This window comes from Coregonus clupeaformis, chromosome 1 (assembly GCF_020615455.1).
Source record: "Coregonus clupeaformis isolate EN_2021a chromosome 1, ASM2061545v1, whole genome shotgun sequence".
Classification (NCBI taxonomy): Eukaryota; Metazoa; Chordata; class Actinopteri; order Salmoniformes; family Salmonidae; genus Coregonus; species Coregonus clupeaformis.
Genome location: NC_059192.1, coordinates 1,723,493 through 1,751,189, shown reverse-complemented (window position 1 = coordinate 1,751,189; position 27,697 = coordinate 1,723,493). Strand labels below are relative to the sequence as shown.

General features: G+C 44.7%; 1 protein-coding gene across 6 annotated transcripts in view; it reads right to left on the bottom strand.

The window, feature by feature from the left end:
- LOC121568072 (actin-binding LIM protein 1) overlaps positions 1 to 27,697 on the bottom strand; it is a 182,707-nt gene that overhangs the window by 139,464 nt on the left and 15,546 nt on the right. For 2 of the 6 annotated variants that reach the window (XM_041878682.2, XM_041878687.2), the window contains exon 1: positions 25,659 to 25,875. The exons of 1 other annotated variant lie outside the window; for it this stretch is intronic. In XM_041878682.2, coding sequence (XP_041734616.1) covers positions 25,659 to 25,758 — 100 coding nt within the window. In that variant the 5' untranslated portion in view covers positions 25,759 to 25,875. Of the gene's footprint in view, positions 1 to 8,343; positions 8,529 to 25,658; positions 25,879 to 27,697 lie in introns of those variants that run through there. 3 more of the 6 variants (XM_041878655.2, XM_041878646.2, XM_041878664.2) reach the window with 3 other exon arrangements.

The following is a 27,697-nucleotide window of genomic DNA, read 5'->3' as shown; positions in this document are numbered from 1 at the left end:
CCAATCAGAGACAACCAGCAACAGCTGATACTCGTTGCCTCTGATTGAGAACCACTCTGGCCAACATAGATATACAAAAACTAGACTAGACACAACGAGCACAAAACATAAACTCTACACACCCTGGCTCAACTTAAAAGAGTCCCTAGAGCCAGGGCGTGACAGTCATGTGGTCTGTCTGTCTGTCTGTCTGCCTGCCTGTCTGTAACTTAGTGGTTCATGATAAGCTCTTTGGAAAAACCTGCAGGCCATATAGTACCACAGTATGAGTCATAACACCCATAAAACCTAGCGGTCAAACGTTTTTCCACCATTCATTTTTCCAATAGGGGATTTTAGAAACACTTAAAATAAGTGACTCGTTTCAGGAAACTAGCCGTATGTTGCGTGTCACTACTTCACAGAAATGCCTTCTGGAACATGTGAACTTTCATGTGCCTTAATAACAAACTTGTACGCCATCTGTAAATACAAATAAAATTGTTAAATTATGAGCCTAGTTGGTTTAGCCACAGAAAAAGGCAGGAACCTTCCCGCTAGCCATGATTGGCTGAGATAATGAGTGGGCTGGACATGCCGAGAGATGAGTTCGGATTGGTCTGCTATGTAGCACGCTTCCGTCTATAACATACACGTAACGTTAGCTAGCGAACCAGTCAGCTAACGTTAACAGTACACTTTAACTTGAAATGAAAATTACTTTCTGACAAAATTAGAAACTTGTAATATCTGAAAATGTAGCTAGCTATATATAACGTTACGTGTATGATCTGGGTAGTTGTATTATTCGTATCTCAGAGCCATTTGCATTGCTGGTTATAGCCTAATGTTAGCTAGCTAACATTGAACCTGGTTGGTTAGCTACCTGCAGATTCATGCAGGGTAGTAACGTTATGAGTTGGGATCATGGTTGATTGTTTAGCTAGCTAGCTACATGTCTAAACAAAAGACTCCACTATGCAAGTAACCATTTCAATAGAATGTTCATGATGTCACTGCGACAACTGTCGAAGACGTAGCTGGTAAATTCGCTCTGGCTATCTACTCCGATTTCAGAGCACTCTCGTCTGAGTGTGCCAGAGCGCAGAATAACTGACAAATTTACAAACTCTCAACTCCCGTTGAATATGGCCGGTGTCAGTAAACGTTGGCAAAAAAGCGTCATTAAATTGTTGCCAGCAGCACATTTGCAGTCACCAACGCTCTGGATAACATAAAAACAGCCTAACCAGTTCTGCTAGGGCGAGTAAAATGGTCAGAGTGAGCTTTTCTCTCATTTGTGTCTGGAAGTAGCTAGCAAGCTAGCCAACGTTAGCCAGTTAGCTTGGGTGCTTGACTGCTATTGTTAGGATCAGAACGCTCAGATCAACCCTACTCCTCAGCCAGAGCATCCAGTGTGCAGCGAAACGCTCAGAATTTACGAACTGACAATCTGACAACGCTCTGAGTTTACGAATGCCCAGAGCACACTCTGGCACTCCAGATAAAATTTACAAACACACCCGTAGTATAAACCAGCCTTTAGTCTTGAAATCTTTGGTTGTTTAGTACATGGCCTCACATGTGAATCCTTAAAGAGATGGGTGGGGCTAAGGCTTTAGAGGGTGTGAATGATGCTGAATGAGTGTAGACAAAGAAGAGCTCCCTAGTATCTGTACCAAAACATTCAAGGGTCATTTTCTCAAAAGTTATTTTACAAGTTTATCAACTTTCAAAGCAGAATTACTTTCCCATTGTTCCTCAACTGTAGTGTATGATATACAATTTTCTAGCTCTGAGACTCTACTTTTATCCAATGTAAAAAACACAATTTCAAAATGTGCTACATAAGATCGAATCGAGCTGGTCGGTCACATAAGGGCTGTGTTTCGTGTAGGCTTACCCTTGCATGACGATTTGATAACAGTGTAACTCTCTCTAGGACAACATAACTTTTATCAATATATTCACCTGTATTTACCCCCCAAAAAAACGTTAATTAGCTGCTAATGTGGCTATCATAAAGAACTACAAATGCCATGATGATCTGGATGAGACTGATGAATCGAGCCAAAGGTAAGAATCTCTGGATTAACTATCTAATGTTAGCTAAATGTAGTGATTAGTAAATTGGCTACATTTCTTCATAGGGACAATTCTGTGAACTGTTTTGTGCAAGTTTTAAAATTGACACAATACCTGTTAGCAAAGGTGTCAGCTAGAGAGGACGTGCAGGTGTTGAAAGGATTTGTAGTATTGGCATTTTCGAATCTGAGAGTAAATAGAGCAGAATATATTGATAAAAGTCACCTTGTCCAAGAGAGATTTGCATGGTTATCAAAATGTCACGCCAAAGTAAGCCTACACGAAACACAGCCCTTATTTTAAGTGTTTCTAAAATCCCCTATGGGAAAAATGAATGGTGGAAAAACGATTGGAACCATTTCCCTGTTTGACCGCTAGGTTTTATGGGTATTACAGTGAGGGAAAAAAGTATTTGATCCCCTGCTGATTTTGTACGTTTGCCCACTGACAAAGACATGATCAGTCTATAATTTTAATGGTAGGTTTATTTGAACAGTGAGAGAAAGAATAACAACAAAAAAATCCAGAAAGAACGCATGTCAAAAATGTTATGAATTGATTTGCATTTTAATGAGGGAAATAAGTATTTGACCCCTATGCAAAACATGACTTAGTACTTGGTGGCAAAACCCTTGTTGGCAATCACAGAGGTCAGACGTTTCTTGTAGTTTGCCACCAGGTTTGCACACATCTCAGGAGGGATTTTGTTCCACTCCTCTTTGCTGATCTTCTCCAAGTCATTAAGGTTTCGAGGCTGACGTTTGGCAACTCGAACCTTCAGCTCCCTCCACAGATTTTCTATGGGATTAAGGTCTGGAGACTGGCTAGGCCACTCCAGGACCTTAATGTGATTCTTCTTGAGCCACTCCTTTGTTGCCTTGGCCATGTGTTTTGGGTCATTGTCATGCTGGAATACCCATCCACAACCCATTTTCAATGCCCTGGCTGAAGGAAGGAGGTTCTCACCCAAGATTTGACGGTACATGGCCCCGTCCATCGTCCCTTTGATGCGGTGAAGTTGTCCTGTCCCCTTAGCAGAAAAACACCCCCAAAGCATAATGTTTCCACCTCCATGTTTGACGGTGTGGATGGTGTTCTTGGGGTCATAGGCAGCATTCCTCCTCCTCCAAACACGGCGAGTTGAGTTGATGCCAAAGAGCTCGATTTTGGTCTCATCTGATCACAACACTTTCACCCAGTTCTCCTCTGAATCATTGAGATGTTCATTGGCAAACTTCAGACGGGCCTGTATATGTGCTTTCTTGAGCAGGGGGACCTTGCGGGCGCTGCTGGATTTCAGTCCTTCACGGCGTAGTGTGTTACCAATTGTTTTCTTGGTTACTATGGTCCCAGCTGCCTTGAGATCATTGACAAGATCCTCCCGTGTAGTTCTGGACTGATTCCTCACTGTTCTCATGATCATTGCAACTCCACGAGGTGAGATCTTGCATGGAGCCCCAGGCCGAGGGAGATTGACAGTTATTTTGTGTTTCTTCCATTTGCGAATAATCGCACCAACTGTTGTCACCTTCTCACCAAGCTGCTTGGCGATGGTCTTGTAGCCCATTCCAGCCTTGTGTAGGTCTACAATCTTGTCCCTGACATCCTTGGAGAGCTCTTTGGTCTTGGCCATGGTGGAGAGTTTGGAATCTGATTGATTGATTGCTTCTGTGGACAGGTGTCTTTTATACAGGTAACAAGCTGAGATTAGGAGCACTCCCTTTAAGAGTGTGCTCCTAATCTCAGCTTGTTACCTGTATAAAAGACACCTGGGAGCCAGAAACCTTTCTGATTGAGAGGGGGTCAAATACTTATTTCCCTCATTAAAATGCAAGTCAATTTTAAACATTTTTGACATGCGTTTTTCTGGATTTTTTTGTTGTTATTCTGTCTCTCACTGTTCATATAAACCTACCATTAAAATTATAGACTGATAATTTCTTTGTCAGTGGGCAAACGTACAAAATCAGCAGGGGATCAAATACTTTTTTTCCTCACTGTATGACAACTCCACTGTGGGGCTCTATAGCTTTTTGGGGAAGATAAACATGTGGAATCAACCAAAGGTTCATGTGGAATCAACCAAAGGTTCATGTGGAATCAACCAAAGGTTCAGAGTCTCATGCCAAGTGTAATTTGTCAAGTGGTAAAGGACTTTCTCTGCTACCAGAGAGAACGGATTCATCTTTATGAACATACTGGAATATTTACTGGGTTATAGGTATGCATTGACAACTCTATACACACATACACAACTGTCACTGTCTGTTCATACACTCGTAGAAAAAAGGGTTCCAAAAGGGTTATTCAGCTGTCCCCATTGGAGAACCCTTTTTGGTTCCAGGTAGAACTATTTTGGGTTCCATGTAGAACCCTTTGTTAGAGCCCTGCAAGGGCATACATTTTACGGCCGAGCCCTACCCATGCCTTATTGTTTCTGTCAAATTTAAGGCCCGGGCCTGCCCGATACCTGAAATAATTTCCTTTGTTAGTAAATCCATTAGCTGCTCCTCTGTTTCTGTCACTTTCTCCCTGCACACAGCTCACTCTGCATGAGCTCTACTCATGGCGGCTCTCTGAGTCTAAGTATCCATAGCAACGACTCCACTTGGGCTGCTCCGCTCAATGAAGAGACATGAGAGAGCAGTTAGCTACTTTTTTTCAGTCTAAACTCCGACAAAACTCAAGGAACATTATTATTTTCAGTGAAATAATCTCTCTTGTTTTATTTTTGATGAGGTTGAAGCACTTCTGACACCATGTTATGATCTGTATTCGCTGCATGTGACAAATAACATTTGATTTGATTTCGATGACTGTACTGTGCAGCAGAGCACGCACAAATTGCTCGGTTTCAAAATGTTAGCGATCAATTTAGTTATACCCGAACCCTGCCCGTACCCTAGTCATTGATGAAAAAGCAGGCCCTACCCAGCCCTTAACCGATGTATAATGTCGCCGCCCGTCAGGCTCGGGTCGGGTAGCAGAGCTCTACCCTCTGTGGAAAGGGTTCTACATTTAACCAAAAGGGTTATTCAAAGGGTTATCCAATGGGGACAGCCGAATAACCCTTTTAGGGTCAATTCTAAGAGTGTATGATTTAAAATAATTTATTGATATGACTAATGTGATGACAGTGATGCATTTACACTGACACACACACACACACACTTGTATGCACACACACACACAGTCACCATCTACATTTATATAGATACAAGCATGCACGCACACAGACCCGCACACACAAACACACATTTACATTTTTAATTTTAGTCATTTAGCAGACCCTCTTATCCAAAGCGACTTACAGTGCATTCATCTTAAGATAGCTAGGTGAGACAACCACATCACAGTAAGTAAATATTTCCTCAATAAAAGAAGCTATCAGCAAAGTCAATGCTAGTAGGAAAACTAGTCCTTTATTGGGGGTGTCTTGCTAATTGCCTATAATTTCCACCTGTTGTCTATTCCATTTGCACAACAGCATGTGAAATGTATTGTCAATCAGTGTTGCTTCCTAAGTGGACAGTTTGATTTCACAGAAGTGTGATTGACTTGGAGTTACATTGTGTTGTTTAAGTGTTCCCGTTATTTTTTTGAGCAGTGTATTATGGTAGGACATGGATTGATTTTAGTAAGAAATACCTCCCTATGAATGAGGCCATGGCAGATAACAATGGAGTGTACCTTTTAACCCGTTGCCATGGTTACAGCTGCAGACTGATGAATGTGTGTGCAGTCTAACTGGGGCTGCTCTGCGCAGTATTGATCCCTACCACAGGAGGTTGGTGGCAACTTAATTGGGGAGGACAGGCTCATAGTAATGGCTGGAACAAAGTAAATGGAATGGTATCGAACTCATCAAACTCATGGTTTCCATGGGTTTGATACCATTCCATTCACTCCATTCCAGCCATTATTATGAGCTGTCCTCCCCTCAGCAGCCTCTTGTGACCTCTACACCAGTGCTCCACTTTCCACTCTGTACACAAATGTACAGTCGTGGTGAAACGTTTTGAGAAACTTTGGTCTTCACAAAGTTTGCTGCTTCAGTGTTTTTAAATATTTTTGTCAGATATTACTATGGTATACTGAAGTATAATTACAAGCATTCCATAAGTGTCAAATACTTTTATTGACAATTACATTAAGTTTATGCAAAGAGTCAATATTTGCAGTGTTGACCCTTCTTTTTCAAGACCTCTGCAATCCGCCCTGGCATGCTGTCAATTAACTTCTGGGCCACACCCTGACTGATGGCAGCCCATTCTTGCATAATCAATGCTTGGAGTTTGTCAGAATTTGTGGGTTTTTGTTTGTCCACCCGCCTCTTGAGGATTGACCACAAGTTCTCAATGGGATTAAGGTCTGGGGAGTTTCCTGGCCATTGACCCAAAATGTCGATGTTTTGTTCCCCGGGCCACTTAGTTATCACTTTTGCCTTATGGCAAGGTGCTCCATCATGCTGGAAAAGGCATTGTTCGTCACCAAACTGTTCTTGGATGGTTGGGAGAAGTTGCTCTTGGAGGATGTTTTGGTACCATTCTCTATTCATGGCTGTGTTCTTAGGCAAAATTGTGAGTGAGCCCACTCCCTTGGCTGAGAAGCAACCCCACACATGAATGGTCTCAGGATGCTTTACTGTTGGCATGACACAGGACTGATGGTAGCGCTCACCTTGTCTTCTCCGGACAAGCTTTTTTCCGGACGCCCCAAACAATCGGAAAGGGGATTCATCAGAGAAAATGACTTTACCCCAGTCCTCAGCAGTCCAATCCCTGTACCTTTTGCAGAATATCAGTCTGTCCCTGATGTTTTTCCTGGAGAGAAGTGGCTTCCTCTTGACACCAGGCCATCCTCCAAAAGTCTTCGCCTCACTGTGCGTGCTGATGCACTCACACCTGCCTGCTGCCATTCCTGAGCAAGCTCTGCACTGGTGGTGCCCCAATCCCGCAGCTGAATCAACTTTAGGAGACGGTTCTGGCGCTTGCTGGACTTTCTTGGGCGCCCTGAAGCCCTCTTCACAACAATTGAACCTCTCTCCTTGAAGTTCTTGATGATCTGATAAATGGTTGATTTAGGTGTAATCTTACTATCAGCAATATTCTTGCCTGTGAAGCCCATTTTGTGCAAAGCAATGATGATGGCAAGTGTTTCCTTGCAGGTAACCATGGTTAACAGAGGAAGAACAATGATTTCAAGCACCACCCTCCTTTTAAAGCTTCCAGTCTGTTATTCTAACTCAATCAGCATGACAGAGTGATCTCCAGCCTTGTCCTCGTCAACACTCTCACCTGTGTTAACGAGATTATCACTGACATGATGTCAGGTGGTCCTTTTGTAGCAGGGCTGAAATGCAGTGGAAATGTTTTTTGGGGATTAAGTTCATTTTCATGGCAAAGAGGGACTTTGCAATTAATTGCAATTCATCTGATCACTCTTCATAACATTCTGGAGTATATGCAAATTAACATCATAAAAACTGAGGCAGCAGACTTTGTGAAAATTCATATTTGTGTCATTCTCAAAACTTTTGACCACGACTGTATAAACTACAGTAAAAACGACAACACGATATACAGAAAATAAGGCACTTACTTTGATAGAAACGCAAACATGTCCAAAGGTATTATTTGTAAGGAAAACAACAATGCAATAATGCAAGTGCCAGCCACAAACTCACCCCTCAAACTGGCCATCAAGCCATTCGATTAACTGTTTTGCCAGGAAAAGCATCACTGTCAAAACCACAGTCAAACCCAAATATCAACGGGCGTATTTCAGCATAAGAAACTGTATGTTTGCATGTGTCTTTATCAGCAGAGCGCTTCGCTTCAGATAACTCCTTGATAGCTAAAATAGATCTTCTAACCCAGGGCTCTCCAACCCTGTTCCTGGAGAGCTACCCTCCTGTAGGTTTTCGCTTCAACACCAGTTGTAACTAACCTGATTCAGATTATCAACCAGCTAATTATTAGCATCAGGTGTGCTAGATTAGGGTTGGAGCGAAAACCTACAGGACGGTAGTTCTCCAGGAACAGGGTTGTAGAGCCATGTTCTAACCTGTGTGGATTGGTTACGCTTTAGTATGCGTACAAAATGTTGTTGCTAATCACTAATACTGGTCCGCAACTTACATCAGCAATACATGTACAACGTAACACTCAAACCAGGACAGATCCACAAAAACACACTGCACATCAGAACCGACTGTGGACAATAAAGCTGACAAAGGAAAATCGCACAGACACAGCAACTCCAATACGATTCAGTTACCTTTTTCTTTGACCATGACCATTGGTATCCAGGTAAAACTGACCAGAAAATGAGGATTGATACGTATAAAATTTGTCCAGGGAGATGGTGTATCCTTTGAGTGAAAAATAAGCTATGCAAGCTAGACAGAGGTGAGAAATGCAGGAGAAAAGCTCTCCTCCGGAAACCAATACGGCAGCATGGGGTATGCCTCCTGCCAGCCTATTTTCTAACCCCCCCCCCCTCCCTCTCTCCACCTCACACTCCCCTTGTTCCCCCCTCCCCTCACTCATCCCCTCTGTTGTATCAGCCCTCTCCTCATTGCAGTGTCTAGGTGGCAGCTGCTGCCTTGTTACAAATATGTGACCGACCGGCTCGATTCGGTCTTATGTAACAAGATTTGATAGTGTTTTTTACATCGGATAAAAATAGAGACTAAGAGCTAGAAAATGGTATATCATACACTACCGTTGAGGAACAATGGGAAAGTAATTCTGCTATGAATGTTGATAAACTTGTAAAATAACTTTTGAGAAAATGGCCCTTGAATGTTTTGGTAAGCATACTGGAGAGCTCTTCTTTGTCTACACCCATTCAGCATCGTTCACACCCTCTAAAGCAGTAGCCCCACCCATCTCTTTAAGGATTCACATGTGAGGCCATGTACTAAACAACCAAAGATTTCAAGACTAAAGGCTGGTTTATACTACGGGTGTGTTCGTACATTTTATCTGGAGTGCCAGAGTGTGCTCAGAGTGCGTTCTGGGCATTCGTAAACTCAGAGCATTGTCAGATTGTCCGTTCGTCAATTCTGAGCGTTTTCGCCGCACACTGGATGCTCTGGCCGAGGAGTAGGGTTGATCTGAGCGTTCTGACCTAACCACAGCAGTCAAGCACCCAAGCTAACTGGCTAATGTTGGCTAGCTTGCTAGCTACTTCCAGACACAAATGAGAGAAAAGCTCACTCTGACCATTTTACTCGCCCTAGCAGAGCTGGTTAGGCTGTTTTTATGTTATCCAGAGCGTTGGTGACTGCAAATGTGCTGCTGGCAACAATTTAATGACGCTTTTTTGCCAAAGTTTACTGACACCGGCCATATTCAACGGCTGTTGAGAGTTCGTAAATTTGTCAGTTGTTCTGCGCTCTGGCACACTCAGACGAGAGTGCTCTGAAATCGGAGTAGATAGCCAGAGTGAATTTACCAGCTACGTCTTCGACAGTTGTCGCAGTGACATTATGAACATTCTATTGAATTGGTTACTTGCATAGTGGAGTCTTTTGTTTAGACATGTAGCTAGCTAGCTAAACAATGAACCATGGCTGACTCCGGTAAGACAAGGGGTGGCGGTCTGAGTATATTTGTAAACAACAGCTGGTGCACAAAATCAAATACTAAGGAAGTCTCTAAGTTTTGCTCGCCTGAGGTAGAGTATCTTATGATAAGCTGTAGACCACACTATTTACCTATATTTTTCATAGCTGTCTATTTACCACCACAAACCAATGCTGGCATTAAGATTGCACTGAATGAGCTGTATAAGGCCATAAGTGAACAGGAAAACGCTCATCCAGAGGCAGCGTTCCTAGTGGCCGGAGACTTTAACGCAGGGAAACTTAAATCCGTTCTACCTCATTTCTACCAGCATGTTAAATGTGCAACCAGAGGAAAAAAAACTCTAGACCACCTTTACTCCACACACAGAGACGCTTACAAAGCTCTCCCTCATCCTCCATTTGGCAAATCTGACCATAACTCTATCCTCCTGATTCCTGCTTATAAGCAAAAACTAAAGCAGGAAGCACCAGTGACTAGTTTAATAAAAAAGTGGTCAGACGACGCAGATGCTAAGCTACAGGACTGTTTTGCTAGCACAGACTGGAACATGTTCCGGGATTCTTCAGATAGCATTGAGGAGTACACCACATCAGTCACAGGCTTCATCAATAAGTGCATCGATGATGTCGTCCCCACAGTGACCGTACGTACATACCCCAACCAGAAGCCATGGATTACAGGCAACATCCGCACTGAGCTAAAGGGTAGAGCTGCCGCTTTCAAGGAGCGGGACTCTAACCCGGACGCTTATAAGAAATCTCGCTATGCCCTCCGACGAACCATCAAACAGGCAAAGAGTCAACACAGGACTAAGATTGAATCGTACTACACTGGCTCTGAAGCTCGTCGGATGTGGCAGGGCTTGAAAACTATTACAGACTACAAAGGGAAGCACAGCCGCGAGCTGCCCAGTGATACAAGACTTCCAGACGAGCTAAACCACTTTTATGCTCACTTCGAGGCAAGCAACACTGAAGCATGCATGAGAGCACCAGCTGTTCCGGATGACTATATGATCACGCTCTCCGTAGCCGATGGGAGTAAGACTTTTAAGCAGGTCAACATTCACAGACAGATTACCAGGACATGTCCTCCGAGCATGTGCTGACCAACTGGCAAGTGTCTTCACTGACATTTTCAACATGTCCCTGACTGAGTCTGTAATACCAACATGTTTCAAGCAGACCACCATAGTCCCCGTGCCCAAGGACACTAAGATAACCTGCCTAAATGACTACCGACCCGTAGCACTGACGTCTGTAGCCATGAAGTGCTTTGAAAGGCTGGTCATGGCTCACATCAACACCATTATCCCAGAAACCCTAGACCCACTCCAATTTGCATACCGCCTCAACAGATCCACAGATGATGCAATCTCTATTGCACTCCACACTGCCCTTTCCCACCTGGACAAGAGGAACACCTACGTGAGAATGCTATTCATTGACTACAGCTCAGCATTCAACACCATAGTGCCCTCAAAGCTCATCACTAAGCTAAGGATCCTGGGACTAAACACCTCCCTCTGCAACTGGATCCTGGACTTCCTGACGGGCCGCCCCCAGGTGGTAAGGGTAGGTAACAACACAACTGCCACACTGATCCTCAACACGGGGGCCCCTCAGGGGTGCGTGCTCAGTCCCCTCCTGTACTCCCTGTTCACCCATGACTGCATGGGCAGGCACGACTCCAACACCATCATTAAGTTTGCCGACGACACAACAGTGGTAGGCCTGATCACCGACAACGATGAGACAGCCTATACGGAGGAGGTCAGAGACCTGGCCGTGTGGTGCCAGAATAACAACCTTTCCCTCAATGTGACCAAGACAAAGGAGATGATTGTGGACTTCAGGAAAAAAAAGAGGACTGAGAACGCCCCCATTCTCATCGACTGGGCTGTAGCGGAACAGGTTGAGAGCTTCAAGTTCCTTGGTGTCCACATCACCAACAAACTATCATGGTCCAAACACACCAAGACAGTTGTGAAGAGGGCACGACAAAGCCTATTCCCCCTCAGGAGACTGAAAAGATTTGGCATGGGTCCTCAGATCCTCAAAAAATTATACAGCTGCACTATCGAGAGCATCCTGACTGGTTGCATCACCGCCTGGTATGGCAACTGTTTGGCCTCCGACCGCAAGGCACTACAGAGGGTAGTGCGTACGGCCCAGTACATCACTGGGGCCAAGCTTCTGCCATCCAGGACCTCTATACCAGGCGGTGTCAGATGAAGGCCCTCAAAATTGTCAGAGACTCCAGCCACCCTAGTCATAGACTGTTCTCTCTGCTATCGCATGGCAAGCGGTACCGGAGTGCCAAGTCTAGGTCCAAAAGACTTCTCAACAGCTTCTACCCCCAAGCCATAAGACTCCTGAACAGCTAATCATGGCTACCCAGACTATTTGCACTGCCTCCCCACCCCCACCCGCCACCCCATCTTTTTACACTGCTGCTACTCTGTTAATTATTTATGCATAGTCACTTTAACTCTACCCACATGTACATATTACTTCAACTACCTCAACTAGCCAGTGCCCCCCCACATTAACTCTGCACCGGTACCCCCCTGTATATATAGCCTCCCTACTGTTATTTTATTTTACTTCTGCTCTTTTTTTCTCAACACTTTTTTGTTGTTGTTTTATTGTACTGTTTTATTAAAAATAAATGCACTGTTGGTTAAGGGCTGTAAGTAAGCATTTCACTGTAATGTCTGCACCTGTTGTATTCGGCGCATGTGGCCAATAAAATTTGATTTGATTTGATTTGATTTCATCCCAACTCATAACGTTACTACCCTGCATGAATCTGCAGGTAGCTAACCAACCAGGTTCAATGTTAGCTAGCTAACATTAGGCTATAACCAGCAATGCAAATGGCTCTGAGATACGAATAATATAACTACACAGATCATATATGTAACGTTAGCTAGCGAGCTAACAGTACACTAACTTGAAATGAAAATGACTTTCTGACAAAATTAGAAACGTGTAATATCTGAAAATGTAGCTAGCTAGACTCATATATATATATATATATATATATATATATATATACACACACACACGTGTACAATAATTTTTTTTGAGTACTTTTACCACTTTTTCTCCCCAATTTTGGGATATCCAATTGGTAGTTACAGTCTTGTCCCATCGCTGCAACTCCCCTATGGACTCGGGAGAGGCAAAGGTCGAGAGCCATGCGTCCTCCGGAACACGACCCTGCCAAGCCGCACTGCTTCTTGACACACTGCTCACTTAACCCTTAAGCCAGCCGCACCAATGTGTCGGAGGAAACACCGTCCAGCTGGCAACCAAAGTCAGCTTGCAGGTGCCCGGCACCCCACAAGGAGTCGCTAGAGCGCGATGGGACAAGGACATCCCGGGCCGGCCAAACCCTTCCCTAACCCGGACGACGCTGGGCCAATTGTTCGCCGCCTCATGGGTGTCCCGGTCATAGCCGGCTGTGACACAGCCTGGGATCGAACCCTAGCCTTAGACCGCTTCGCCATTCGGGAGGCTAAGGTAGACTATCTTACCCGTATACATGGATGGATGCTTCACCCTCTCTGTCACGGATGCCATGGTTGCCCTTAGTTTGAAGATGTAATCCGGAGACAGGTGTTTTATACAACAGCCTTCTGTGTGTTCTGCATATTTGCAATCAAACGCCAGAAAAGCCATCATAATCTATTTCCACTGATTTCAAATCCCGGTCCTCCAGAAAGTGGAGAGCAACACTTATGCAGTTCTACTACGTGATATCTTTCAAAAAAGCCACATTAGAAAGGATTACCTACACATACTGACCAGCTCATGTTATGGACAGAAGCGTGCTACATGGCAGACCAATCCGAACTCATCTCTCGGCATGTCCAGCCCACTCATTATCTCAGCCAATCATGGCTAGCGGGAAGGTTGCTTTTCCGTGATTAAACCAACTAGGCTCATAATTTAACAATTTTATTCGTATTTACAGATGGCATACAAGTTTGTTATTAAGGCACACGAAAGTTCACATGTTCCAGAAGGCATTTCTGAAAAAAACACATTTTGATAAAATAAAATACAAGTTTATGTTCAAATGGCTCTCCTGTGAAGTAGTGACACGCGACATACGCCTACTTTCCCCCAAAACATCCCCCTATATGTCACATTATTCCCCCCCACACACACATTATTTAGTCAGTTTTCGAGTCCCAGTACCTCTATCATGCTGCCATGCTGTCTCTAGTACTCAGTCACTCAAATAATTTCTTGGCCTGCCTCTTTTTATCTCTCTTGTTGTGCTCTCATAGTAAATCCACAGCTATTGATTCCCGTCTCAAACTAGACAACATAGGACTAAGGACTCCTGGGGGAGCCTATGAAAGACAAAACACACAATTCTCCATGCAGTTGTGCTTTACTTCTATCCAGAAACTCATTTATTACTACTAGGGCACACAAAAAGGACTGATTTCAGCTGTTTGTCTTAAGGGGGACAGAGACTGGCAGCGAGGAGTATTACACAAGAGGTTATAGTCAATGTACAGTATATTGTACACAAAATTAAAATTAAATAGGTTTCTGAGCAGTGCGTACATATATTTTCACATACTGTATACAATATATCCCTCATACATAGCTTAACATTGTAAGAAAATAATATCAAGCTCTTGGGCCATACAGTTGAAGTTGAAAGTTTACATACACCTTAGCCAAATACATTAAAACTCAGTTTTTCACAATTAATCCTAGTAAAAATTCCCTGTCTTAGGTCAGTTAGGGATCACCACTTTATTTTATGAATGTGAAATGTCAGAATAATAGTAGAGAGAATGATTTATTTCAGCTTTTATTTCTTTCATCACATTCTCAGTGGGTCAGAAGTTTACACTCAATTAGTATTTGGTAGCATTGCCTTTAAATTGTTTAACTTGAGTCAAACGTTTCGGGTAGCCTTCCACAAGCTTCCCACAATAAGTTGGGTGAATTTTGGCCCATTCCTCCTGACAGAGCTGGTGTAACTGAGTCAGGTTTGTAGACCTCCTTGCTCGCACACGCTTTTTCAGTTCTGCCCACACATTTTCTATAGGATTGAGGTCAGGCCTTTGTGATGGCCACTACAATACATTGACTTTGTTGTCCTTAAGCCATTTTGGCACAACTTTGGAAGTATGCTTGGTGTCATTGCCCATTTGGAAGACCCATTTGCGACCAAGCTTTAACCTCCATGACTGATGTCTTGAGATGTTGCTTCAATATATCCACATACTTTTCCTTCCTCATGATGCCATCTATTTTGTGAAGTGCACCAGTCCCTCCTGCAGCAAAGCACGATGCTGCCACCCCTGTGCTTCACGGTTGGGATGGTGTTCTTTGGCTTGCAAGTCCCCCCTTTTTCCTCCAAACATAACGATGGTCATTATTGCCAAACAGTTCTATTTTTGTTTCATCAGACAAGAGGACATTTCTCCAAAAAGTACGATCTTTGTCCCCATGTGCAGATGCAAACCGTAGTCTGGCTTTTTTATGGCGGTTTTGGAGCAGTGGCTTCTTCCTTGCTGAGCGGCCTTTCAGGTTATGTCGATATAGGACTCATTTTACTGTGGATATAGATACTTTTGTACCTGTTTCCTCCAGCATCTTCACAAGGTCATTTGCTGTTGTTCTGGGATTGATTTGCACTTTTCGCACCAAAGTACGTTCATCTCTAGGAGACAGAACGCGTCTCCTTCCTGAGCGGTATGACGGCTGCGTGGTCCCATGGTGTTTATACTTGCGTACTATTGTTTGTACAGATGAACGTGGTACCTTCAGGCGTTTGGAAATTGCCAGACTTGTGGAGGTCTACAATTTTGTTTCTGAGGTCTTGGCTGATTTCTTTTGATTTTCTCATGATGTCAAGCAAAGAGGCACTGAGTTTGAAGGTAGGCCTTGAAATACATCCACAGGTACACCTCCAATTGACTCAAATTATGTCAATTAGCCTATCAGAAGCTTCTAAAGCCATTTTCTGGAATTTTCCAAGCTGTTTAAAGGCACCGTCAACTTAGTGTATGTAAACTTCTGACCCACTGGAATTGTGATCCAGTTAATTATAAGTGAAATAATCTGTCTGTAAACAGTTGTTGGAAAAATTACTTGTTTCATGCACAAAGTAGATGTCCTTCCGACTTGCCAAAACTATAGTTTGTTAGCAATACATTTGTGGAGTGGTTGAAAAATGAGTTTTAATGACTCCAACCTAAGTGTATGTAAACTTCCGACTTCAACTGTATGTATCAAGTGTCTCAGAATAGGAGCATGTCTTCCATGTCCATGTAACCTTATTTATTGTAATCCAGTGGCAAAACTGATCCTGAATCAGCATTGTACTTTGAGATGCTTGATACATACAGCCCCTGGTGTAACATGTTAGGCCCTCATACCTTACATGAACCCTTCCCTGTTACAACAGCATTAGCAACACATACTCAAATCCTATTACTGGCCATAAATTGTCAGCTTTCATAAGACTCGCTTGTAAGTAGTGGGGTAGAGCTAGGGGTTAATATAGGACCAGGGGAAAAGGGTACTGTACGAATTCCTTAAAAGTACATGGAAGTAATCACTGATTAGATATGATTGGATAGGTGAACACAAGGGCTCCACCACATGTCTTTCGCATGTCCAGCCATTTCTAATAAGTGATTACTTCAAAGAAGGATGCACTTTTAAAAGGGGTAATCTGGGTTTGACTTTGGAATTAATGATATACAGCCATTTATTCTTGAAGAATATAATGTCTTAATGCCTCATGAGCTTAGTTTAACCTTCTTACTCTATCACAACCCAAAATGAAGTTGCCAGATTGCTCCTTTAAAGAATAAAAAAGGGTCCAGAAACTCCTACAGCTTTTCTCAATTTTTCCATAGCCAATAAGGCCCTGCGATAGACTATTGCCCTGTCCAGTGGATGTACTTGTACATCAAGCTGCCTCACGCTACAGAAACAGGAGCTCACATGAGCTCCTGTCTTATTGGCCGTTGTGGCTTGGCTTTGGACAAGGCTTCTTACTATTGCCAAGACCATGTGTTTCTAGGGCAGGTAATATAGGTTCATCTGAGGTCATGTTAGAGACTTGGTCTTGACGTGACCTGGTCTATTCCTCATGTAAATATCTTTGTGTTGATCCTTTCAGATCCTATTATGAGCATCACAGTACAGTATGGTAGGACCGCTACCTGGCTCACCCAAGGTCAAGGGATCAATAACAAAAATACCTTAGATTACCTCTTGACATGTTGCATGTTACACCCAATACCTCTGACAGCTTAAATTCCAAGTGAGGACCTAACATGACCTCATGTCATTTTATCCATCATGTCACCTTTGAAAGCTTAGATTCCAAGCGATATTATGATATTATTCCAAGACAAATGCATGATGATGCATTCAAATAATTAAATTATGCCTTGGCTATATTCAGCAACTGTCACGCCCTGGCTCTGGGGACTCTGTCATGTTGACCCAGGGTGTGTAGTGTCTATGTTGTATTTTCTATGTTTCGTTCTAGTTCGTGTTTTCTATGTTGGCCAGGGTGGTTCCCAATCAGAGGCAGCTGATTCTCGTTGTCTCTGATTGGGAACCATACTTAGGCAGCCGGTTGGCACTAGTTCATTGTGGGATCTTGATCTGTATAGGTTTGTGTTGGTGAACCTTTAGACTTCACGTATTGGTTTGTTGTTTTGTTGTTGTTGGTTAAAGTACTCATTAAAAGATGTACGCCTATCACGCTGCGCCTTGGTCCGGTTCTTACGACGATCGTGACAGAAGATCCCACCAAAGAAGGACCAAGCAGCGTGTTCAGGAGCAGACACCGGGAAAGGAACTGGAGAAGTTGGCGATGTCCCAGGTGGGCGAATGGTGGTCTTGGGAGGACATGTTCGCGGGCAAAGGGCCATGGGCAAAAGTTAAAGCCCTGGCGAGAGAGGAGGCACGGCGCCAACCGTGCCGTCGTCGGACAGGCGAGAGGCAACCCCAATCATTTTTTTGGGGGCACACGGCATGGACGACGGGGCTGCTGGAGTCAGCTACAGGGCGAGTTTGTGGACTAGGAGAGGAGGCCACCAGGTTACGGGGGCCATTGGTCATGAGGGGGGAAGGAGAGTGTAGACGCACGGCGAGAGGTACTGGGGTGTGTTACCAGTCCGGTCCGGCCCGTTCCTGATCCCCGCACAAGGCCAGTGGTGTGTGTTCCCAGTACGGTCTGGCCTGTTCCTGTCCCTCGCACCAAGCCTGTGGTGCGCGTCGCCAGCCCGGTCCGGCCTGTGCCTGCTCCCCGCACCAAGCCTGTGGTGCGCGTCATCAGCCCGGTCCAGCCTGTTCCTGCTCCCCGCACCAAGCCAATGGTGCGCGTCGCCAGCCCGGTCCGGCCTGTTCCTGCTCCCCGCACCAAGCCAGTGGTGCGCGTCGCCAGCCCAGTCCGGCCTGTTCCTGTCCCTCGCACCAAGCCTGTGGTGCGCGTCGCCAGCCCGGCCCGGCCTGTTCCTGCTCCCCGCATCAAGCCAGTGGTGCGCGTCGTCAGCCCGGTCCGGCCCGTTCCTGCTCCCCGCACCAAGCCAATGGTGCGCGTCGTCAGCCCGGTCCGGCCTGTTCCTGCTCCCCGCACCAAGCCAGTGGTGCGCGTCGTCAGCCCGGTCCGGCCTGTTCCTGCTCCCCGCACCAAGCCAGGGGTGCGCGTCGTCAGCCCGGTCCGGCCCGTTCCTGCTCCCCGCACCAAGCCAGTGGTGCGCGTCGTCAGTCCGGCACAGCCCGTGCCTGTTCCACCGGTGCCTGGACCGGTCAGCTGCTCCACACCGGAGCCTGAGCAATCCGCTCCACCGGTGTCCAGTCCAGCTCCGGCCAGCGGGGCCAGACCAGACCAGGGGCGCTACGGGGGGGTAGCGAGAGAGTGGTGGTCACGCCCGGAGCCGGATCCGCCTCCGAGGCGGAATGCCCACCCGGCCCCTACCCTCTTGAGTTTGGTTGGCGCGGTCGCAGTCCGCGCCTTTGGGGGGGGGTACTGTCACGCCCTGGCTCTGGGGACTCTTTCATGTTGAGCCAGGGTGTGTAGTGTCTATGTTGTATTTTCTATGTTTCGTTCTAGTTCGTGTTTTCTATGTTGGCCAGGGTGGTTCCCAATCAGAGGCAGCTGATTCTCGTTGTCTCTGATTGGGAACCATACTTAGGCAGCCGGTTGGCACTATTTCATTGTGGGATCTTGATCTTGATCTGTATAGGTTTGTGTTGGTGAACCTTTAGACTTCACGTATCGTTTTGTTGTTTTGTTGTTGTTGGTTAAAGTACTCATTAAAAGATGTACGCCTATCACGCTGCGCCTTGGTCCGGTTCTTACGACGATCGTGACAGCAACTAGTATTACTAGCTTCTTAGCAAAGAGCAATTTCTCAAGCAAGATTTTTGCTAGGACTCTCTGGGAGTGGTCTGTTTGGGAAAAATTTGCTATTATTGGCAGAGAGGTTTGGAACTCTTTCATATTGGTCTATTAACTAATTTACCGCATGAGGTCAACATGGAAGGCGGAAACTCCATCCCACCAAAACAGGCAGAAATGTCAGGCGGCCTTTTCAAACAGCTCTTACAATAAAAGGGCATTATCATGATGCTCATAATTTCACAGTATTATTCCAACTTTGTGTGTAAAAAAATTGTCACCGGCCAGTTTATTAGTTACACCCATCTAGTACTGGGTCGGACCCCCCTTTGCCTCCAGAACATACTGAATTATTCGGGGCATTCTACAAGGTGTCGGAAACGTTCCAGAGGGATGTTGGTCCATGCTGACGAGCTGGCATCACACAGTTGCTGCAGATTGAACGGCGGTACATTCATGCTGCAAACAGCCTGTTCCATCTCATCCCAAAGATGCTCTATTGGGTTGAGGTATGGGGACTGCGCAGGCCACTCAAGTAAACTGAACTCGCTGTCATGTTCCAGGCAATGTTTTTCCACTCCTCAATTGTCCAGTGTTGGTGATCACGTGCCCACTGGAGCTGCTTCTTCTTGTTCTTTGCTAATAGGAGTGGAACCAGGTGTGGTCGTCTGCTGCAATAGCCCATCTGTGACAAGGCTCAACGAGTTGTGCATTCCGAGATGACATTCTGCACACTGCTGTTGTACTGAACCATTATTTATCTATTTGTAGCCCGCCTGTTAGCTTGCACATTTCTTGCCATTCTCCTTTGACCTCTCTCATAAATAAGCTGTTTTCACACACAGGACTGCAGCTGACTCGGGATGTTTTTTGTTTGTCGCACCATTATTGGTAAACCCTAGACACTGTCGTGCGTGAAAAGTGCAGGAGTGTGGCCGTTTCTGAGATACTGGATCCAGCGCACCTGGCACCGATGATCATACCACATTCAAAGTCACTTAGGTTATTATTTTTGCCCATTCTAACGTTCAATCAAACAGTAACTGAATGCCTCGACAGTAGCTGAATGCCTCGATGCCTGCTTTATATAGCAAGCCATGGCCACGTGACTCACTGTCTGTAAGATCGATCCATTTTCATGAACGGGGTGGTGTTCCTAATAAACCTAGTTTATCTAGTTTTTGACTGCACTGGGCCTTTAAAACTGCAACATTTTCTCAACTGCCCATGGTAAAAATGTGTAGAAGTACAGGAAATGTACTTTAAACCTTAATTTTCTATCTCCACCATCAAGAGGGGGGCCACTAAAATGTTTTGCAGCGAGGTGGGGGGCCCCCCAACCAAATCTTGCTTGGGGCCCTGCGTAAATCATAGAACAGCTCCCACTTAATCTGTATAATATCACAGTATATACTGTATAACCTCTGGGATTAAAGGAACAACGGAGGATTAGATGGTGTCAGCCGCTCTCACACAATATCACATCCTCTTTGTCAATGGAATCATTGTCACACAGTTGAACCACTATCAGGGAGATTTATATTATTACAATAACCCAACACAAGTCAGGATTCATTCTAATCCTGCTCTCAATTAAAGTGCATCCATTGTATCTCTGTCTATCTCTGGACAATGATAGGGGGGGGTTGGCTTCTGATATGATAATGTATTACAAAACAGAGATGATCAGCCATGCACACTTTCAATCTGATGTGCATCTCAAATGGCATCCTTTTCCCTATTTAGTGCACTATATACAGTACCAATTGACCCTGGTCATAAGTAGTGCACTAAATAGGGAATAGCCTGCCACAAGTTATTCTAGTCTTATGCCCCCCATGTAGTCATCCCTAAGGTCAACTGTCATCAGACCAATTAAAGCCCTTACTTACATCAATGTTTGGCACAGAACGTCTTAATGATGTCATTTTCTTGATGTAAACCGCTTTTCAGGTTGAGAAGACATCCTAACCAGATTAATCAACTCGTCTCTGTTATAACCAGGTAAAGAGGTCTTAGAAAATCAAGACGTGATATTTGGGTTGTTATGTGGTTAGGCAACCAGATTACAACCACCTAAAGACATATTTTTCTGGTTGTCAAATATGTTGACAAAACGTCTTTAAACAACCAGTTTACAACCTGACCATGATATAAAATACATCATAATGATGCCATTGCAACTACAGTAGTTCTCCCCGCCGTGGCTAGATGTGCATGCCTACCTTAAGGAAACGCTGTCTACCACCAAGGATGGACCAACAATCAATCAGTTTCAACTGATCAACTTAAAATCCAGAGAATACAGGGGAATGTTTTTTGGAACTTCAATGCTCAAACGTCAAGGCTCTATGGGCCCTGGTCAAAAATAGTGCATTATATAGGGAATAGGGTGCCATTTGGGATGCAGGCCATATCTCACATCCTGGCGTGCAGTCAGTGGATGAATAATGTCTGGCTAGTCCTCATGCACACTGTAATCCTGATGTAAACCACCATGTTGGTTCCTTGCTTGGCAGACTGTGGCACTTTTCCCCGCATAAGTTTGATATCACATATGTTTCGAGAGGACAGCAATTCATTTTTGACTTCTCTGCAATAACACTTTGTTGGAGTCAATAAGATATAATTGCGTAACACACCACAAAAGTGGATGTGAAAGCACACACACACACACACACACACACACACACACACACACACACACACACACACACACACACACACACACACACACACACACACACACACACACACACACACAGCCCAGTAGAGAGACAGACATTTACATTTGAATAATTTAGCAGACGCTCTTATCCAGAACGACTTACAGTAGCAATTAGGGTTAAGTGCCTTGCTCAAGGGCACAGACAGATTTTTCACCTAGTTGACTCGGCACAGACAGACAGACAAGATAGATTCTCCATGCCGGCACCTCCTACCCCATACCATAGCCCTACCTGGTGCCAGATCGATAAGTCTTTCATTCAGGTAATAGTCGTTAGGGTTGAGGTACGGCAGCTGCTGCATGTACACTTTTGGGATGAGGTAGAGCACCTCAGCTACGTGCCCGTCCTCGATGATGGACATGCGCTTGACTGAGTTTCTACGTTTGATGCGGGTGGGGTGGTCCACTGTGTGGCTGCGGTTGGAGCTACACAGCTTTCCCAGGCTGTTGAGGGTAGGCATGTTGCCCGGCTCCCCCTCAGCCTTCCCACAAAGCAGGGTGCAACACTCTAAGTACAACTCAGCCAGAATCCTAGGATGGCTCTCAGCTCTACAAAGACACTTCAAACCTCCACTGCAGAGGACGTTGACAAAAACGTGGGGACAGGCCGAAAAAATCTCAGAGCTGTGAACATGTCAGACATCCACCATTCCGTGTCATGTAAAGATCCAGAGAGAGAGTGATGTACATTTCCAAAGGAATCTCCTCCTGTAGATCTCCTTCAAGTGGACATCCCAGACCTCCAGAGCAGAGGTGACTTTTCAAGAATGGAACCTGTATCACAGGTGTTAATTTCAGGCTTCAGGGTCGAGGTCAAGACAGCAAACAGCAGGCAGAGAGCACAGAGCATAGACCACAGAGCATAGCCTACAGGTATACAGCAGAGCAGAGTAGGGGGGAAAGGCTTACACTGCGTCTTCAACCCAGCCAGATCAGCCAGCTTCTTCCTCCTCTTCCTTAAGCAGCTTAGGGCTGACGTAGACTGCATGATTATCTTCGGGTGGGGTTAGATGGCCTGGGTACACTAAGAGGGTTGCCGGGAATTTGACAGTAACTTACATGCAGCTAGTGGTAAGTTACTGTATTTCATATTGCAGTACACCTACTGTAATCTAAATACAGTATCAAAGCAGGTATAGTACTGTGTAAGGAATATGGCCCTGTGTTTTGGTTAATCATGTCAAATGACCTGAATTCTAACCTTTATTTAAAGCTTTTTCATCAAACTGTCCCCTTTTCTTTTTGGTCCAGTACCCTCCTCAGACAATTACTTTCATTTTTGGTCTAATTCTCATTTCTGGAAAAGGCTTAAAATAAAGTTATATTCCAGGTCATGTAACATGATTAACCAAAACAAAGGGCCCTATATAACACACAGTACAATACCGTAAAATTGACTGTTTTATAATGTTTAAAAAGTAAATGCTACTGTAATCATAATGAATGAACAAATGAATAACATTTCTTGACGGGAGATGGGGTTTGTTTTTCACAGTATTTTACTGTAATAACATTGGATTGGTGCAAGTAGGTTGGCTGAACACAATACAGCATATCAATCACTTGCACTTCTAGAGGCCTTAACAAAGGCTTTGAAACTGGCAGCAACTACTCAATTTGATTTTCCAATATACTGCAGTTTCAGATTTGCTCCACAACGATCCATGGCTGAGTCTGTTGTTCACAATCACATCTGTCCAATTAAGGTTGGGGAATTGTGAGTTTTACAATATTAGAATAGAACTAACCCCTCTGTCCTGTCTTGTCTATTAAATACCATTCAACAAATCATTATTGTCTGTTTAGTAAGCTCTCAGAACAGGATCACAGAAATATAATAGATGTATCCACCTGCACACACACAAATAAATAATGGAAATAATAGGTTCACTTATTCAGTCACGTGAATCAAGTGAATTGTTTATTTATAGTGTGCATTATTTGTAGTATAAACAGTAAAGTCCAATATCAGTGGACCATATCTTCCTACATGCTGAATGGTTATATGAGATCTAACTATGCTCTAAATGTGCAACTTAGCAGATGCTTTTATCTAAACACTGCGTGCATACATTTTCATTATGTATGTGATCCCTGAGGGAATTGAACGCACAACCTTGGTGTTGCTAGCGCCTTGTTTTTACCAACTGAGGCACACAGGACCACAATGCTCCAAGTCACAATTACACTGATTACAACAACAACTTGATTCCAAATAAAGCCTTATTAGCAGCATTACTTCCATTCTATTACTTTGCAGGTCATCTTTGTTGCCTCAACTTTATTAAAACCATAAGTACCACACACACACACACACACACACACACACACACACACACACACACACACACACACACACACACACACACACACACACACACAGTCTGAGCCTCAGGATTAGGGGGATATAAACTATGTAGAGGGTCTTGGATTGGTCTTGTAATCTTGAAACCATTTAATGTTTGGGAGAAATTTGTTAACACTAAGATTCCCAAAAAGGATTTATAATGAAAGGAAAAACAACCAGATATAGCAGATGTCCCTCTATTAGCCTCCTTCTTTCTTGCGTGAGACTTCATGAATTAAATATGATACCTTCCAATCCACTGGATTTTCCATCCTATGCCAAATTTAGAAAATCATCAGGCTCTCCGGTGAGAGGTAATATGTGAGATGAACAGGCAGAGAAAGTTAACTGTTTTCATACCAGTATGAATTGAGCAAAACCTACAGAGAAAGAGACATGCTGATAGGGAATGTTGATTTAAAATGATTGAAAACGCCAGGTAGTCTAGCGGTTAAGAGCATTGGGCCAGTAAGCGAAATGTTTCTGGTTTGAATCCCTGAGCCAACTAGGTGAAAATCTGTTGATGTGCCCTTGAGCAAGGCACTTAACCCTAATTGCTCCTGTAAGTTGCTCTGGATAAGAGCATCTGCTCAATGACTAAAATGTGAAGATGAACTATACGCTTTTTGGTCTATAAGGTGAACCATTTTCAATTGAACACATTTACTGACATGCTACTGCTACCTGCACAAACTGAACACAGTCACTTAAGGTCACGCACACACCACTTTTATATAAACCAATATAATATTTTGACTAACTCTCTCTTATAGTAATACTGTCCACAAAACAGATACAGTACAGTAAACACTGCAAACATCTACCTTACATTACCCACTCTAAAGCTTTTGAAAATCATGATTAAGCGAGGATGAAGACAGAGCCAAAACAGACTCTAGAGGAGAACTCGGGCTTGTCTTCTATTTCAAATGTAATGCATTGCTTCTGTCACAGCAGCTCCATGGACACAGGAGGGCTGCCAGAGCTCTAGGCTGAGCCTGAGCATGTCACTACTGACATCAATGTTTTATCTATCTGTCTATTTTTTACCCACAAATCTAGCCTATATCAATTCCTCACACATCCAATGTACAGTAAAGGGTCCGATAAAATTAATATAAAAGGGTATAGCATGATAAAGAATAAGGCAGAGGACACACGCACGCACACACACACAGGCTGATGAAAGAGGCTAGGTCTGTTTGAGGACAGGCTGGTGAGTTCTGCTGCAGTGGGGCACAGCTCTGCTCGTCCCTGCTCCCCTATTCTACCGTCTATCTGTGGGTGCAGCTAGCTACACATACAGTCAGCCCTGCACACACCGACACCCACACAAACAAATACACACTCCAAGACACACACTCGCACAAACACACCATGACTAGGCACAAAAGACAGCATTCCTATGTCATCCTAGACATCCGGATCATTGAGAAAAATGAATGTCATATATACTCAGTCATTGGTCTGTTCCTTCCAACCCTCCTCCACACTGTACAGGACAACCACCCCTCTCTGTTACCGTCTAGTCCGAAGCAGGAGCCGATCTTCTGGGCGTAGTTGCAAAGCCCACCATCGTAGGGAGGCTGCTTGTGCTGCTGCACTGTACTCCTCTCCCCCATCTCTTCTATACACTCAAACACACACACAAACACACACGGTCCCGTCCCGGCACTGCTTTCAATCCTTCCTTCCTCTTCTCATCAATAATGCAGCCTCTTGCATGGAGTCACACACACAGTCACACACACACACAAACACACACACACACACACACACACACACACACACACACACACAGTCACACACAAGCCAAATGCACTCACACACGCTCACACACATACATGCAGAGAGACAAATGCTGAGGTGAAAGGGTCTTCATGCTGCTGAATGTGAGCAGGCAGCCCTGTCCTATGGTCAGACTAAGGAGAAGCCAGGGGATTGGGTTACTGCTGCGGTGCCGTGCGATGCCTTCCAATTCAGCACCGACTCTGAGTCGGACAGATTCTGCTGCAGTGCAACAGGTAAGTGGGGTGAGCTTGCTGGTCCTTCCCAGAGGAAGGATGGGGCTTTGGACCAGAGGAAGAGTAGTGCAGGACTGGGGCTTTAAGGACGGGAAGGGAGACAAGAGGACATCTCTGACTATTCTACCAGGGAAACTTCTCGATAGGCCAACAGTGTGGTGAACAGCTTGAAAGCATATAGTTAGCTGGGGACAGAACCATCTACAAAATATATGGCTCTGGCTCGGGATATTACCTCCAGTGTCTTTGACTTTGACCAGAACACATACATTGCATTCGGAAAGTATTCAGATCCCTTCACTTTTTCCACATTTTGTTACGATACAGCTTTGTTCTAAAATTGATGATGATATTTTTTCCCTCATCAATCTACACACAATAACACATGATGACAAAGCAAAAACAGGTTTTTAGAAATGTTTGCAAATTTTTTACAAATACAAAACGGAAATATCACATTTACCTAAGTATTCAGACCCTTTACTCAGCACTTTGTTGAAGCACCTTTGGCAGCGATTACAGCCTCAAGTCTTCTTGGGTATGACGCTACAAGCTTGACACACCTGTATTTGGGGAGTTTCTCACATTATTTTCTGCAGATCCCCTCAAGCTCTGTCAGGTTGGATGGGGAGGGTCACTGCACTGCACTGCGCTCGGGTTCAAGTCCGGGCTCTGGCTGGGCCACTGAAGGACATTCAGAGACTTGTCCCGAAGCCACTCCTACATTGTCTTGGCTGTGTGCATAGGGTCGTTGTCCTGTTGGAAGGTGAACCTTCTCCCCAGTCTGAGGTCCTGAGCGCTCCGGAGCAGGTTTTCATCAAGGAACTCTCTGTACTTTGCTCCGTTCATCTTTCCCTCGATCCTGACTAGTCTCCCAGTCCCTGCTGCTGAAAAACATCCCCACAGCATGATGCTGCCACCACCATGCTTCACCGTAGGGATGATACCAGGTTTCCTCCAGACGTGACACTTGGCATTCAGGCCAAAGAGTTCAATCTTGGTTTCATCAGAGCAGATAATCTTGTTTCTCATGGTCTGAGAGTCTTTATGTGCCTTTTGGCAAACTCCAAGTGGGCTGTCATGTGCCTTTTACTGAGGAGTGGCTTCCATCTGGCCACTCTATCATAAAGGCCTGATTGGTGGAGTGCTGCAGAGATGGTTGTACTTCTGGAAGGTTCCCCTATCTCCACAGAGGAACTCTGGAGTTTGTCAGCGTGACCATCGGGTTCTTGGTCACCTCCCTGACCAAGGCCCTTCTCCCCCGATTGCTCAGTTTAGCTGGGCGGCCAGCTCTAGGAAGAGTCTTGGTTGTTCCAAACTTCTTCCATTTAAGAATGATGGAGGCCACTGTGTTCTTGGGGACCTTCAACGCTGCAGAAATGTTTTAGTACCCTTCCCCAGAGCTGTGCCTCGATACAATCCTGTCTTGGAGCTCTACGTACAATTCCTTCAACCTCATGGCTTGGTTTTTGCTCTGACATGCACTGTCAACTGTGGGACCTTATATAGACAGGTGTGTGCCTTTCCAAATCATGTC